The 14887-nt window shown below is 41.2% G+C and overlaps 1 protein-coding gene across 4 annotated transcripts in view; it reads left to right on the top strand.

Moving 5' to 3' along the window:
* Positions 1 to 14887, top strand: part of ATXN3 (ataxin 3) — a 33618-nt gene that overhangs the window by 13309 nt on the left and 5422 nt on the right. For 2 of the 4 annotated variants that reach the window (XM_054567123.1, XM_054567126.1), the window contains 4 exons: positions 2798 to 2930; positions 3296 to 3462; positions 5056 to 5152; positions 10648 to 10748. In XM_054567123.1, the coding sequence (XP_054423098.1) occupies positions 2798 to 2930; positions 3296 to 3462; positions 5056 to 5152; positions 10648 to 10748 (498 nt within the window). Of the gene's footprint in view, positions 1 to 2797; positions 2931 to 3295; positions 3463 to 5055; positions 5153 to 6037; positions 6093 to 10647; positions 10749 to 14887 lie in introns of those variants that run through there. The other 2 variants (XM_054567124.1, XM_054567125.1) reach the window with 2 other exon arrangements.

Raw genomic sequence — 14887 nt, forward strand, 5'->3', positions numbered from 1 at the left:
CCAGTAACTGTACCAATTTTAAACCCCAGCTGCAATCATCCTGTTCTTTAGCTACTGCCTCCTACATCTGCGTCGTTTCTCCTCTGTTTTGTCCCTTGCGTCAGTCCTTGAAACCCCGCCACAAGTCCAAACGTCCCCTTCTATTCCTGCTGCTTTCCATACCCTGCTGATAGTCTATCAGTCATCATTACAGTCACTCCACTACATTCCCCAACCCCTTTATCTTTTTCTCCTGCCATCATACATTCCTATCAGAATCCCAAACCCAGTGGAAACCAGATCTCAGTCTTGTCCATTCCTGCGCCAGAGTAGCTGAACATGGCTAACGAGTAACATAAAATGTGAGACCAATTTAGCTTTAAACGTATGAGCCTTCAGCGCTGCTGCCAGTCCTACCATTTTCCCGGTAAGTTCACTTCCTCCCCACAGCGGCAGTTGCACAGCTTGCCCCTCCCCCGTCTGGCTGCCCCCCATTCCGGTGTTTATTAGCTGGCAGGCTTCTCTGCGGGGAAACCTGCCTTCATCAAGCATCCGGTTATACAGAGCAAAGGCAGGACGAATATTTTTTTCCTTTTATTGGTTTTTAAAATAAGTTCATTTCATCGTATCTTTTCTCCAAAGGTAACCAATTGGTGTTTGATTTTTTTTCTAAAGTGGCATTGTAAACCAATTCATTAGAACACATCTCATATCTTTCAGGTCATTATTATATTCATATTGATACCCAAATTGTTCCATCTTGGACTCATGGGAACCTTTTGAACTTTACTCTCAAATATCTGAAATGACCACTTATAGCCTTTTGAAGCTTTTTTGCCTCCTATCATCAGTTTGTCAGGCTTATGTTAAATATTTCCTGTCCTTTTAGGAATGGTGTTTAGCGATCACAGTTAGGAACTGGCTTGCGTATTGCTGCTGGGCCGGGTTGGTCCCCATGTAGCGCTTTCCAGTTCCTGTGGAAGATCACAGTGTTATAATCTCCTCTTGGAAGTCCAGAAGGCATTTTAAACTGAACATGTTGACGAAAGACTGACTTTCTTCTTTTCCCGCCATACATGCTATCCCTCAGGTTTTCCACTTAAGTAAGGATCACTTCCTTGCATTCTGGTTCCCATATATACATTAATAAAGCAGCCCAGAGCGATTTAAAAAAAATAATAATAATGCATATTATGGTACAACCTCACCTTTCACCATTCAGTGGCTTCCCAGCACATATAGAATAAAATCTAGTCTTGAGTGAAATCTAGGATCCTTACAGTGTGTCACCTAAACAAGACAGAGTTTCTGCCCTTGACGACGCCCTTTATGGAATGCCATGGTGAGCTGACATAGTCATTCTAGGGTTTAGAAACAGTTTCCTGGCATAAAACATCTTAAACCATCTGAACTCTGAGCATATTAACTTATTACTGTTTTGAGTTTTTCTAGTAATACTCCTTTTGATTCTTGTTTCATGATCTGTTTTTATTTTTTTGTTATTTGTTTCATTATCCATTAATGCTCACAAAGGATACCCAGTAACAAGCACCAAAGTTTAAGAAAACTTTATGCTGGAAAAACATAAATTGATTAGAATGACTTAGGTATAACCCACCCTTACTAAGTTATTTTTTTTTAAGATTTTATTTATTTATTCTTAGAAAGGGGGGAAGAGAGGGAGAGAAATAGTGACATGTGGAAACATCAATAGGTTGCCTCTGGCATGCACCCTGGTCAGGGACCTGGCCTGCAACCCAGGCCTGTGTCCTGCCCGGGAATTGAACCAGCGACCTTTTGCTTTGCTGGATGGTGACCAACCAACTGAGTCTCACCAGTCAGGGCCTTATTCTGTTTTTATATGGAATATCCAGCTGAGGAAACCTGGCTTCCCAGAATTATATTTATAAAAAATTATGCAGAATCAGTGTGGTTCTTTCAAAAGACAAACTACACCTTTTAATACTTTGACTAGATTTTAGGTATTGGTTTCTCAGATTTTGTTGGGAGTTCAGAGTGAGGAGACAGCTCTTTCCACAGATGATTTATTTTACAGATATTGCACATTATTATAGATATTATCTGATTGTGTCCTCACAACATCCCTCTGAGGAAGGCACCAATATCATTGGTTTCATAATTAAAAAAAACAAGACAAAGGTGGGCAAAGTGATTCACCAGAGATCACGCAGATAGGAAATGGAAGAGCTGGGGTTAAAATCCAGTCCACCTGGGCCCTGGCTGGGTAGCTGAGTTGGTTAGATTGTTATGCCGGCACGCCAAGGTTGCGGGTTCAATCCCCAGTCAGGGCACATTCAAGAATCAACCAATGAATGTATAAATAAGTAGACAACAAATCAATGTCTCTCTCCCTCTCTCCATTCCTTTCTCTCTGTAAAATCAATAAATAAAATTTAAAAAAAACACACAAAACAATTTGCGTGCTTCCAGATCCCTTGCTCTTACCCACTCCTTTACCACCTTTCTGTTACCATTTAGTGAGTAGCCTGCTTGGCCAAACACTGTATAAGGAAGGCCCTTTACATCTGTTATTTTGTGTATTTCTTACCATCACTCTATGAGATGGCTGTTCCCGTATTACAGGTGAGGAAAGTCAGGCTCAAAGGCTTAAAGTAATATGTACTAGGTCACCCTGCCGGTAAGTCTAAGAATCATGATTTCACCCCAGGGTTTTCTCATTTCCTCAATTTACATTCTTTCCACAATTGTATGCCATGAACCTCTCTAGCTGCAGTCATTTTTAATTGATTTGGAATCTCTAACTAGCTGTTTTAGTTTGTTTTTGCCTTTTTTTTAGGTTATTCTATATTTGTTGTTAAGGGTGATCTGCCGGATTGTGAAGCCGACCAACTCCTGCAGATGATCAGGGTCCAACAGATGCATCGACCAAAGCTTATTGGAGAAGAAATAGCACAACTGAAAGAACAGAGGTAAAATGAACTGGCCTGTGGAATATATGCTAGTATTTCAGTACAAGATCAAATTTTCATGTTGACATGGAAAGGGTGGTCATTTTATTATTGGTGATTTTTTTTAGAACCATATATTTTAGCGAAGTTTATTGGTGCAAATTTGAATCGACTCTTTGAATTACATAAATATATTAAGTTAGAGTAACATCACAACACAACTTTAATATTAAACCTAATCTGCAAGAAAATGTGTAAGTTTTTAAAATTTTATTTTTCCATTAGAGTTGACTGAAAATGTGAAAGTTTTAGCTTACATAAAATGTTCAGTTTATGAATGTCTGCGAGGCTGGCCTGCAGGCATTATCGGTGCTTTCGGTCTTTAGAATCCAGAAAACAGACCTGGAACAAGCCTTAGAAACCAATGACGGGCCGGGAGCGTTAGATGACGATGAGGAGGACTTGCGGCGGGCTCTGGCTCTAAGTCGCCAACAGATTGACATGGAAGATGAGGAAGCAGATCTCCGCAGAGCTATTCAGCTCAGTATGCAAGGTACAGACGTTCCGACGTGGTTTTTCCATTGTTGCAGACTGGATTCAGATATTTCTTGGTTTCCTGGATGAACTGTTAGAAGTTGTTTGACAATTTGACAGTTATGGAAGAAGCAATGGCTATGTGCAGTCAGCTCTTCTTTTAGTTTTCTAGTAATATAAATAACTCCTACAACCTATGTTATATTTGGGCTAGTTTATTTTTCTTTCTGGTTATTCCACTTGGTTATAATACTGTACTAACACGGCAATAAACAGAGGTGAATCTTTGAGGGCAGAAGTGGGGGGACTTTTACCCAGGGCAGCTGCTGCATAAATGCATATGGCGTTGGCCACAGAGGACGACCTGCACAGAGGATATAAATTGGTTCTACAAAAATCTAACATTGGCATCTCTGCAACTTGCAGCGTGAGTCCACCTCGATGGGCCTGCTGTTGTGGTGATAAAGCCCATCAGAGAAGGGAGGTAGCCGTGTCCCGTAGGTTGTCCAGGCGGCAGGAAATGTCTGGGACGTAGAACAAAGTGGCTTCATAAAAGCCTGAGGAGTTTCTTTTGGTAGTTTTGTTTTTATCTAATTAATAAGATTTTGCCTTCCTATTTTCTAATGAAATTATTCCTTGAGTTTCTTAAATATCTAAAAATTTAAGTAGAGGCAAACATCACCTTTTATAATGTTAGATGTTTTTGGGTAATTCATTCTTTTTACCACTTTATTGCATAATCTGTGTGAAACCTCTAGTTAGTACAATAAATGAGACCACGGAAACACACTTAAGTTGTGGTAGGACCCAAATTTTTGAGGATGGAGGAGCATAGAGAATGGGTCTGTTGTATGATCATCCACTTTAAGTTGCTTCTGAGGAATTCTGTGCCTTTGAAAGGATAATTTTATGTCTAATGAGTTCAGGAGGGCACACAAGAATGGTGCTAATGGCTCTCCTTACCAGTTTGGTTGTTGGACTTCAGTCCTCACATCTGCTGCTACATTTGGATAACAGCTTTGTCTGTAGTGGACACAAGTTGGAGTTGGATTTCCTCATTCAGATCTTCCCTGAGGCTTTGAGAGCCTTCCTTAGATTTACAGAATACTGACAGAATATTTTTAAGTAAACTTGTTTTTTAAGTTTTATATATTTATTTACTTTTAGTGAGAGGGGAAGGAAGGGGGAGAAACATCAGTGTGTGGTTGCCTCTCGCACACCCTCAACTGGGGACCTGGCCCACAACCCAGGCCTGTGCCCTGACTGGGAATTGAACTGGCAACCCTTGGTTCACAGGCCGGCACTCATTCTACTGAGCCACACCAGCCAGGGCTGTTTCTTAAATTTTTATTTATTGATCGCGGGGAGAGAGAAACAACTGATTTGTAGTTCCACTTATTTGTGTATGCGTTAGTTGATTCATGCATGCGCCCTGACTGGGGATCAAACTGGCAACCTTGGCCTGTCAGGACAACGCTCTGACCCACAGAGGGACCTTGCCAGGGCAAGAAGAAAACTTTTTAAAAACTTGTTCATGTAATTATAAACATATTGTTATTTTATCTGGTAAATAAAATGATTGTTTTTCTGTTCAATTTTCTTTTGTTTTCAGGTAGTTCCAGAAATGTATCTCAAGATACCCCACAGACAACAGGTACACAACTTACTTCAGAAGAACTACGGAAGAGAAGAGAAGCCTACTTTGAAAAGTAAAGTAGTTCATACAATATTAAAATTGCATATTCAGTATTTATTTTGGCCATTCTCTTTGTTGTGAATTTACAGCTTTGGCTTAAATTATTTATCTTACTTAGGATTCTCTTTTGTTAGAAAGACTGGCTACTGCCTGACCCTGTGAACATTTGAATGCGTTTTTTAAAAATTTACAACAAATAAACTGAAATGTAGTTTTAGGGGAAAACTTCGCCCAAATACTAATTAAATGTACATGAACTAGAGTCAAGGGAACCCTGTAAAATTTCAGTCATCAAAAGGAAAATGGAATTGGGTCAAGGCAAGAGCAATGCCTAATGATCCTTTGAATGTGCTTCTTGGTTACCTGATCCTGCACCGTTCCCAAATAGGGATGGCGGCGAAGAGCTCTGCCCCGAGCCTCTGCCCAAGCCAAGCCGAGCCAGGCGCCCAGGCCTGCCGGCCCCGGCTGGGGGGCCGGCCGCTCTTCGGAATCAGCAGCTCCTAAAGCCCGCTTTGTGTCCCGGTTATAAAAAGTGCTCTTAAAACAGAAATTTCACCCCATAAAAATACTGTTTTTTCCAGGAACTATCATTCATGAGTCGTCTTCCCTTTTTCCTTCCTTAATGAAAAAAACCCATCTTAAAGATTACAAGATGTATAATAGGTATTCAGAATCTCTGATCTCAGATCAGAAACTAAAAGGCCTGTGGCTGAATCCAGCCTGTTAATTTACTTTTATTTCATCAGTTCTAAGATGCACATATTCTTACGTTTCAACATCTGAGCACCTGAGAGCATCTTTTGGTCAAAATTGGCAGTATTTAGTCGTATTTAAGATGGAAGCATTTTACATCTGATGGTGTTGAAGATATTTACCTTGTTTTCTGTTTTTTTTTAAGTCACAACTCAGAAGTATGTGAAGGAAGGTTCTGATCAACTGACATCCTCTTAATGTGAGATATTTCTAGTCTTTATTCAGTGACAGATTAATGGACTTAATTATATATAGAATTTCAAAATAGTGCTGATTAGTGCTTTTTACTTCCTTTTTAAATTTTAAAATTAATTTTATTTTTTAAATATGATAAACTTAACATGTATATTAGAGAAACCAGCATAATGAGCCCGGATGTAGCCAATATCAGCGCATTTACTGTCTTGTATCTGACGCCCCCATCGCCCACACTCTTCACACTCCCCCCCCCAAACTGGGGTTATTTTGTAACAAATCTAAATCATCATTCCATTTTATTTGTATTTATTTCAGTACATTTCTCTAAAATATATGGGCTTTTTTTTTAACAAAGCCAAGTGCTGTCATCATACAATAATGTTAATAATTATCAAGTGATAATTATTAATGGTAATCCTATAACATCAAATATATCATTAGTGTTAAAAATAATTATATAAAAATTAATATCCTAGAAAATTTCTTTTAAGGCCTATTAAATTTAAAAGAAAACTTAATCTTACTATCCTTTAATAACTGATGTTAGTATTTTGGCTCAGTTTCTTCTAGTTACAGACACACATGTGTATTAGTTATACCCATTTTTCCCATGATAGTAAGTATTCTTTGTATTGATAAATAGGATACATGATATTTCATAAAACAAATGTATGTATCGTAACTTACATATGAACATTTTATTTTTGCTGTTATAGTTAATATTGCAACAAATAGTGTACTAACTCTATGCCTTAAATCTCTTATCATTTCTTCTAATTATTTCGAGGATGTCAGATTTTTGGGTTAAAGGACATGAACATTTTTAGGGCCTTAGTACAGATTTCTGCTTGCCAGAACAATTTCCAAGTGATACTTCCACCATGTTTTTATTTGAGACTTTGTTTTTTGCCAAAATAGAATTGTCCAAGCAGTCCTACTTTATAGAGAATCTAAAAAATTCACAAATACAGCTAAGAAAAGGAAACCATCTTTAAAGTATAAAAACAAATCCCTCTTACGTAAATTTTTTTTTTAGATTTTTTTGGATTACAAATGTGGAGTTTCCAGTACATTGATCTTTTTAGAGTAGAAAAAATAATGCAGTAACATTCCATGACAACTAAGTAAATTGTAACAAGCACAATGCTAGTGATAACTAATGCAGATGTTCTAGTCAGCTTTGCTCCTGTTTGTAATGGTTGAGTGTCGACGTGGCTCCTTTGTGGTTGGAGAGTAGCTGATTGGGGAGGAAGGTGTGCAGCGATGGTTTCCAGCTTCAGCCTTTTATCCTCTGCCTCCTGGTTTGATCTTAAAAGTACTGGTGGGGACCTAAGGAGAACTAGAGAATATTTACAGTCACATGTTGCTGAGAAGAGTTAAGAGCTAACTTCCTGGTGCATCTTTTTAATGTTTGCTAGCGTTCAAAATCTTGTAGGTCTCAGTAAAGGAGCTGAGAAACTAATACACAGTCAAACCTTCGTTCTCAAACGTCTGCCATCTCGAACAATTTGGTTCTTGATCAGGTGGTTCACAGAAAAACTGTCTGGGCTGTCAAACCAAACATCAGTTCCCGGTCCTTCATTCCTTTCATGCTGGTATCTGTATGATCAGTCGCGAGTCTCTTGGGCAACAATGGAGGGGGTGACTGAGTATGAGTATGATTCGGTTTTCGAAGAAGTTGTTTTTCGAACGGTCTTCTGGAACAAATTATGATCGAGAACTGAGGTTCCACTGTATTCACCTTTCCCTAGAATGTCTGATTACGAAGCTAGATGCGTTCTCTCTAGTTTCCATCTTTGGGAGTGTAGTTATAAGGTTATCGAGCTAACTCCTTCTGACCCTCTCCAAGCTGACCCCGGTGCTAACCTGTTATTCACTCAAATTTATAGGTTTGTGGGTTTTTTGGTAGAGTACTTGAACCATCACACTTAATGTAGTATCCACAGTATTTGTGCAAGAAGCATAAAAAAAAACTGTTAAAAATCTACTTGTACAAACTCATACATTATGAGTAAGTTAAATATTTTCATAGCCATTTTTTCAGTAGTAATCCCTAAATCCATTTTACCTATCATAAAACCCCAAGCAAAACTATTATATCAGCAGAGTCATTGCAAATCCTTCCTTAACACACGTTATGAGCATGTAAATTAAATGGGGTGTGTAAAACTACTTAGTAAAGTGTTTCACAGATATGCGTTAGCATTATTAATATCTTCTCACAGGTGTAACTCTGAAATGATGCAGATTTCTTCTTTCTGTCACTTGAAAAGTGTTTCCCAGCAAGGAGGAAACAAGTGCTGTCTTCATGGTCACGGATCGCTATGACTTTTTGATTGCCTATACTTGAGCCACCACGTCAGTGGCATGGCATCATCAAGGTTCAGTCTAAGAGACATAACCTACTAGAGGCGTTTTAAGCAGAAAAGTCTTTAGTACAGAAATTAAGGCCTTACACACTCTTAGGAAGAGCTGGAACGCAGGTGGTCGCCCCGGCCTCCAGAGGTCCAACATGCTGGACGAGCGGCGGCTGCTGCCCAGGCTGGAATGATGGCAGATCAGGACGCCGAGTTTGAAACACGCTGGTGGAGCTGAGGTGCTAGGGCCAGGACACTGCCCCCGCAATCGCTTGGACAGGAAGACTTGGGAACAGGAAGAGTCTGGCCCCCTCCGCAGCTGCCACGGAGCGGAATTCTGGGACTGGCATCTGCATCACTTGACTAGATGGCAGAGGACAACAAAGCAGCAGGAAAGTGGCTGCGCCTCTTTTCTCATTTCCCCCTTCCTTTTAAAGCTCATGCGTGTGCTTAACTGGTTTCCAGAATCCTAGGTATCCAGCATTTCAAGACACGTCATTTTTAGCTCTCTAGACCGAAACTGAAGGCACGCTAGATGGCACAGTGGGAGTGGATGCCAAGTGCTGTCCAAACACATGCTGTCTTACAGTGACACCACGTATTAAAGGTGTCAGAGTTGTTTCAAGGTTGGCAGTTCATTTACTTCCCACTTTTCATGAATTTAAGTAGAATAAAAGTTACGCCTCTGAAGTCGCTGTCACCTATCACTCCCTTGCATTTGACACGTTTCCTTGAGTGGAGGAGGAAGAGGTCCGGAAGAAATCTGATGCGCCAGGCATCTGCCTACCTCTCAGCCTGTCTCTCTCACGCCACGTTCCAGAATCAGGGTGTGCCTGGGGCAGGGGGTGCCTACCGCCCAGGGGGCAGCATCAGCCACGCACACCGCTCGGCGTGCTGGCTCAAAGGCCAGCAGGGGGAAAGAGCGATTCCCCGCTCGTTGGATTTTCTTTGTTGCCCCTATTTCAAACCCAAGATTAAGGGGGACCCTAGAAAAAGCGTGCTATTCTATTAATGGTGTTACTGGTAATTTAAAAATTCTGGTTCCTTTAAAGATCCTCTTATGCATTTTTTGAAAGCTATGGCTTCTCAGATTGTCAGCTGTTTTTAAGTTTTTTACATTTTAGCCCACATATGTTTATATGAAATTATTTTAAATATACATAAAACTAGAAAGAGTTCACAGAGCTCCTATGCCCTTCACTCAGTTTCTCCAGTTGTTGACATTTCTGAACCATTTGAGAATAACTTGCAGGCATGATTTTTTTATTTACACCTCAGCACTTCAGTGTTTATTTTCTAAGTACAAAGACCTGCATTTTACATCATAACCATCATGTTTAAATGTTTTATGACATTGTTTTCCCTGCTTAAAAATATACAGGGAGAACTTATTTTAATGCAGATAGCTATCACTGAGACTTGATAATGTGTGTTAAATAGTTTGCATTTCCTTCATTCATTAAGTATTTGGTGACTGCCTTCTGTGTGACTGGCACAGTTTTATGCCCTGCGCAATAAACGAGAGGAGATGTGCGCTCTCCTCTCACGCTCTGAGGAGGGAGCCAGATCGGGGGTAGCAGAGGGCAATAAGTTTATGCTGAGAATTAAGATGAAGGGATGAGATAGTGAGAATGCCAGGTGGCTACTTCAGGGGGATGGGCGGGAAAGGTATCTCTGAGGAGATATTTAAACTCGGATCTAAATGACAGGAAGGAGCCAGTCATGGAAGGATCATGTTAATTCACATGGTAATTTGAGGTGCTTTCTTCTTCCTTAAAGGTGCTTATTTTCAGTGACTTCCCACATTATTAAGGATCTATAAACCACATTTGCATAAAAATAGCCACCAGTGAATCCTTTTGTACAATATGTTATTTTTGCGGTTAAAAACACCTCCCTATTAATTTCTCTGACAAACTCAGATTTTATGTCTAGGTTTCCTAGGATTGCACAATGATACTTTTAACTAATATATATGTATATAGTTATTTATTTATATATAATATCAGTTATATTTAACTGATATTATTTATATCTATATCTATCTATCTTTCTATCTCAGACTGATAGCTCTAGCATTCTTTTGTGGTGTTCACGCCAGTGAATTGTGGAACCCTTTATTTTCCACATGAATAGTACTTCTCCTGGCTTTTTTTTTTTTTTTTTTTTTTTAATGTGCATTCTCCTTTGCATGTTTCAGGCAGCAGCAGCAGCAGCAGCAGCAGCAGCACCCGCCAGGACAGCTTTCACACCCATCGGAAACGCCGACCACAAGTTCAGGAGCGCTGGGCAGGGATCTAGGTACGCCTCTGACCCTACCTCTCGGTTGTTACCTCCTCACACTGTTTGACGCACAGGCTCTATGTGATTTTGGCTTTAGAGGCTGTTTTCTTCTCTCTTGTTTCTTGTATTGAAACTTTGAATGAATTTGTTATGTAAATTTCCCTGGACCAAGGAGCAGGCAGACTAGAGCACTCAAGAGATGTTTTGCTTTAAAATTATAAACGATACCTGCAGCTCCACCAGTAATTAGTACATTCTGTGACAGTTCCTCAGAGATAATGGATATTACTAGGTAGAAAATAAATACATTTTTCCCACTAGAAAACTAAAACCACCTGAGTGTAGTCTAAATAACAACAGGAAGTCTAGAGTTACTTATTAGGCCTTGGTTTAATAAGTCTTAAACTTTGGCCAGTTATTGGTGGTAGAAGTTGAGTGTAAAACTGTATTTGACAAAGGACTTCTAAGCAGAATGTGTAAAGAACTATGAACACTGAGGTAAGAAAACAACCCAAAAATGGGCAAAGGATTTGAACAGACATTTCACCGAATAAAATATATGGGTGACAGGCACATGAAAACACGCTCAACATCACTCATTATTTCAGAAACGTAAATTAAAACTACAGTGACATACCATTACACACCTCTGAGAATGGTTTAATAAAAAAAATAAAATTGAGAATGCCAGGGGCTGACAAGGATCGGAGCCGCTGGGACTCTCATCCGTAGTTAGTGTAAAAAAGCACAGCACCTTCGGAAAACAGTTTAGTATTTATAAACTTAAAGTAAACTAAACCATGTGATCCAGCAGTCCCGCTCCTAGGTGTATACTCAAGAAAGGAAAACAAGGTCCCAAAAACACTTACCTGTGAATGCTTGCAGCAGCTGCCCTCGTACTTGCCTCAACCTGGAACTGGCCTAAATGTCGTCCGTCAGCTGGTGACGGCTGCCCAGCTTGTGGTGCATTCCAACCGCAGACCGTGTCAGCAATAAAGAAGAATGGCCCGGTCCCTTTTTCTACTCACCCCAAGCATTTGTACGCAAACATGAGAATCTGAAAGGTAGAGAGAAGACAGATGAGCTAGGAAGCTTGGGCCCAGGGGCTGATGCAGTCGTGAGTGGCCTGGGTTCTCCTTTCACCTCATCTGTCCATCTGTCATGGACGTCATGCTGGCAAAGCCCCGGGCGCAAACCAAGAAAAAGCCCCGCAGAAAGCCTGCTCTGTGTGGTCCAGACGGACCACCTAGCAAGACAGAAACTTTTAGATAATAAACACACTAGTCAGCCAAACAGTACTAGGTAAATAAACTGGTTCCACTGCCACCTCAACTGACAGGTGGGAGCCTAGACCTGTATCCCTGCCTGGCAGTCGTGAGGCGCGCCCTCCCCCACAAGTCTCCTGGCCAAGGCGGTGTCAGAGGAAGCCAGGTGGGGCGCGGGAACTTTTATTTCCACTGGGAGACAACCAGGCCCCCTTTGCCTTGGTGTCGGTGGTCACACACAGGGAGCCTGGACTCGCACCAGGCAATGAAGAGGTGTCCCTCTGCCCTCCTGCCTGGCTGGTGTCAGGAGAGACTTAATGGAGGTTGATGACTCTCACTGGTTTGAGGCAGTAATGAGGCCACCGCCACAGTGTCGGTGAGACACAGTAACAAGGCCTTCCCACCCCCTAGTTGGGTGGTATCAGCGGAGGGCAGTGGGAAGCCAGGGCTCCCACGTGTGCTCAGCAGTTAGGCTTGCACACGCCCTCCCCGCGTCCGGCAGCAGCGAGGGGACACCCATCCCCCACTGGCGCCCTGTCAGAGGAGGCCGGCTGGAAGAGATGAAGACCCACAGTCTTAGAGTACCCAGATGTCCCGGACCCAATTAAAAATCAACGTGTCATTCCAAGATCCAGGAAAATTTCAACGTGAATAACGAAAGACAGCTACTAGACACCGTCACCAGGATGGCACTAATGTTAGAATTTTCTGACACAGATTAATTAAAAATTTTTATTTTATTTTATTTATTTCTAGAAAGGGGAAAGGAGGGAGAAAAAGGGAAACACCAATGTGTGATTGTCGCTTGTGCGCCCTCTAGTGGGGACCTCGCCTGCAACCCAGGCATATGCCCTGACTGGGAATCCCTTTGCTTCACAGGCCGGCAGTCAGTCCACTGAGCCCCGCCAGCCAGGGCCTAACACAGATTTTTTAAGGCAGCCATCATACAAATGCTACAGTGAGCAATTACGAACATACTTGAAACAAAGGAAAAAAACAGCAAGCCTTGAGAAAGAAATAGAAACTATAAAGAAGAACCAAATGGAACTTAGAACTGAAAAGTAATAGTACCTGAAATTTTAAAACTCAGTGGGTGGACCCAACATGCAAATGGAAGGACAGGAAAGAATCAGTGAACCTGAAAACAGAACAATAGAAGTCACCCATTCTGAGCAATTATACTGGAAAACAAATAACAAGGTTTGAGACCTGTGGGACTATAATAAAGGGCCTAACAATTGTGCCATGGGAATATAGGAAGGAGGTGGCACTGAAAAAGTATTTGAAGAAATAACGGCTGAAAGTTCTCCAAATTTGGCAAAAGATGGACACCTACAGATTCAAGATTAGTGGATCTCAGACAGGCAAAACCCAGTGGAATCCACACCAAGACACACACACAATCTAATTTATGAAAACGGGACCAAAAAAAGAAAAACCTTGAAACCAGCTAGAAATACCTTAACCTACGGCAATTTACATGACTAGATTTCTCGTCTGAAGTCTTGGGAGGTCAGAAGGAAATGGCACATTCTCCAAGTGCTGAAAGGAAAGAACTCTCGACCCAGATTTCTAAGTCTGGTGAAAGTTTCCTCTAGGAATGAAGGGGAAAAATCAGAGAATTTGTCACAACAAACCTGTCCTAAAATAATGGCTAAAGGAAGTTCTCTAAACAAATGATAAAAGAAGCAATCTTGGAACATCAGGAAGGAAATAAGAACCATCGAAGGAATAAAACTATGGGTAAACACAATAGACTTTCCCTTTGAATTTTTAAAATTACGTTTGGTGATTAAAGCAAGAATCATAACATTTATTTGGTTTCTAGTGTATGTACAGGAAATATTTAAGGCAGTTGGGAACTGGGGAGAGGAAAGGGACCTAAAGGGAGGTCAGGTTTCTGCATTTCATTTGGATTGGTGCAGCCACTCAGAAGATAATTTGGCAGTTTCTTCAAAAACTGAATGCACACTAATCACAACCCAGCAGCTAGGCTCCTGGGCATTTGTCCGAGAGAAATGAAAATTTTTGTCCATGCAAAAACCTGTACATGAACATTCATGGTAGCTTTACTTGTCATAACCAAAAACTGGAAACAAGCGACATGTCCTATAGGAGGAATGGTTAAATGAACTAGGACAGCCACACTATGGAACACTGCTCAGGATTAAAAAGAAAACAATGGTGGGCACCCTCCTTGGAACATGCCTGTGCCCTTCTCTCAGGCACGTACTTTTATAAGAAACACTGAAGGAAAATAAATAAATAAATAAATAAATAAAATTTAAAAAAGCCCTGGCTGGTGTGGCTCAGTGGATTGAGTGCCGGCCTGCAAACCAAAGGGTCACCAGTTTGATTCCCAGTCAGGGTACATGCCTGGGTTGTGGGCCAGGTCCCCAGTGGGGGGTGCATGAGAGGCAACCACACACTGATGTTTCTATCCTATTCCTTCTCTCTCCTTTCCCCTCTCTCTAAAAATAAATAAATAAAATCTTTTTTTTTTTTTTTAAAGAAAACACTGAAGGTCCCCACAAGGCTTTCAACCAGGGGAGCAGTGTGCAGCAGCAGCTCCTCCAAGACTAACTCCCCTGCCCCGGACCCTGTCTCCAAGGCCCGCTTTTGTGTGACTTCTCAGTGAGCCAACACAATTCTACCTAGGCCTGGCCCTTCTGCGTCTTTCCCAAGCCCTGTGTTTTACCATTCTCAGCTGCTGCTGCTTTTTATTTATTTATTTGTTTGTTTATTTATTTTTAGAGAGGAAAGGAGGGAGAAAGAGCAATGGAAACATTGATGTGTGAGAGAAACATCCATTGGTTGTCTGTTGCACACCCCCAACCAGGGACCTGGCCTGCAACCAGGCATGTGCCCTGACCAGGAATCAAACTGGCGACC

Source organism: Pteronotus mesoamericanus, unplaced genomic scaffold, assembly GCF_021234165.1.
Source record: "Pteronotus mesoamericanus isolate MK-2021 breed Mesoamerican mustached bat unplaced genomic scaffold, CSHL_Meso_final contig_182, whole genome shotgun sequence".
In the NCBI taxonomy this organism is placed as follows: domain Eukaryota; kingdom Metazoa; phylum Chordata; class Mammalia; order Chiroptera; family Mormoopidae; genus Pteronotus; species Pteronotus mesoamericanus.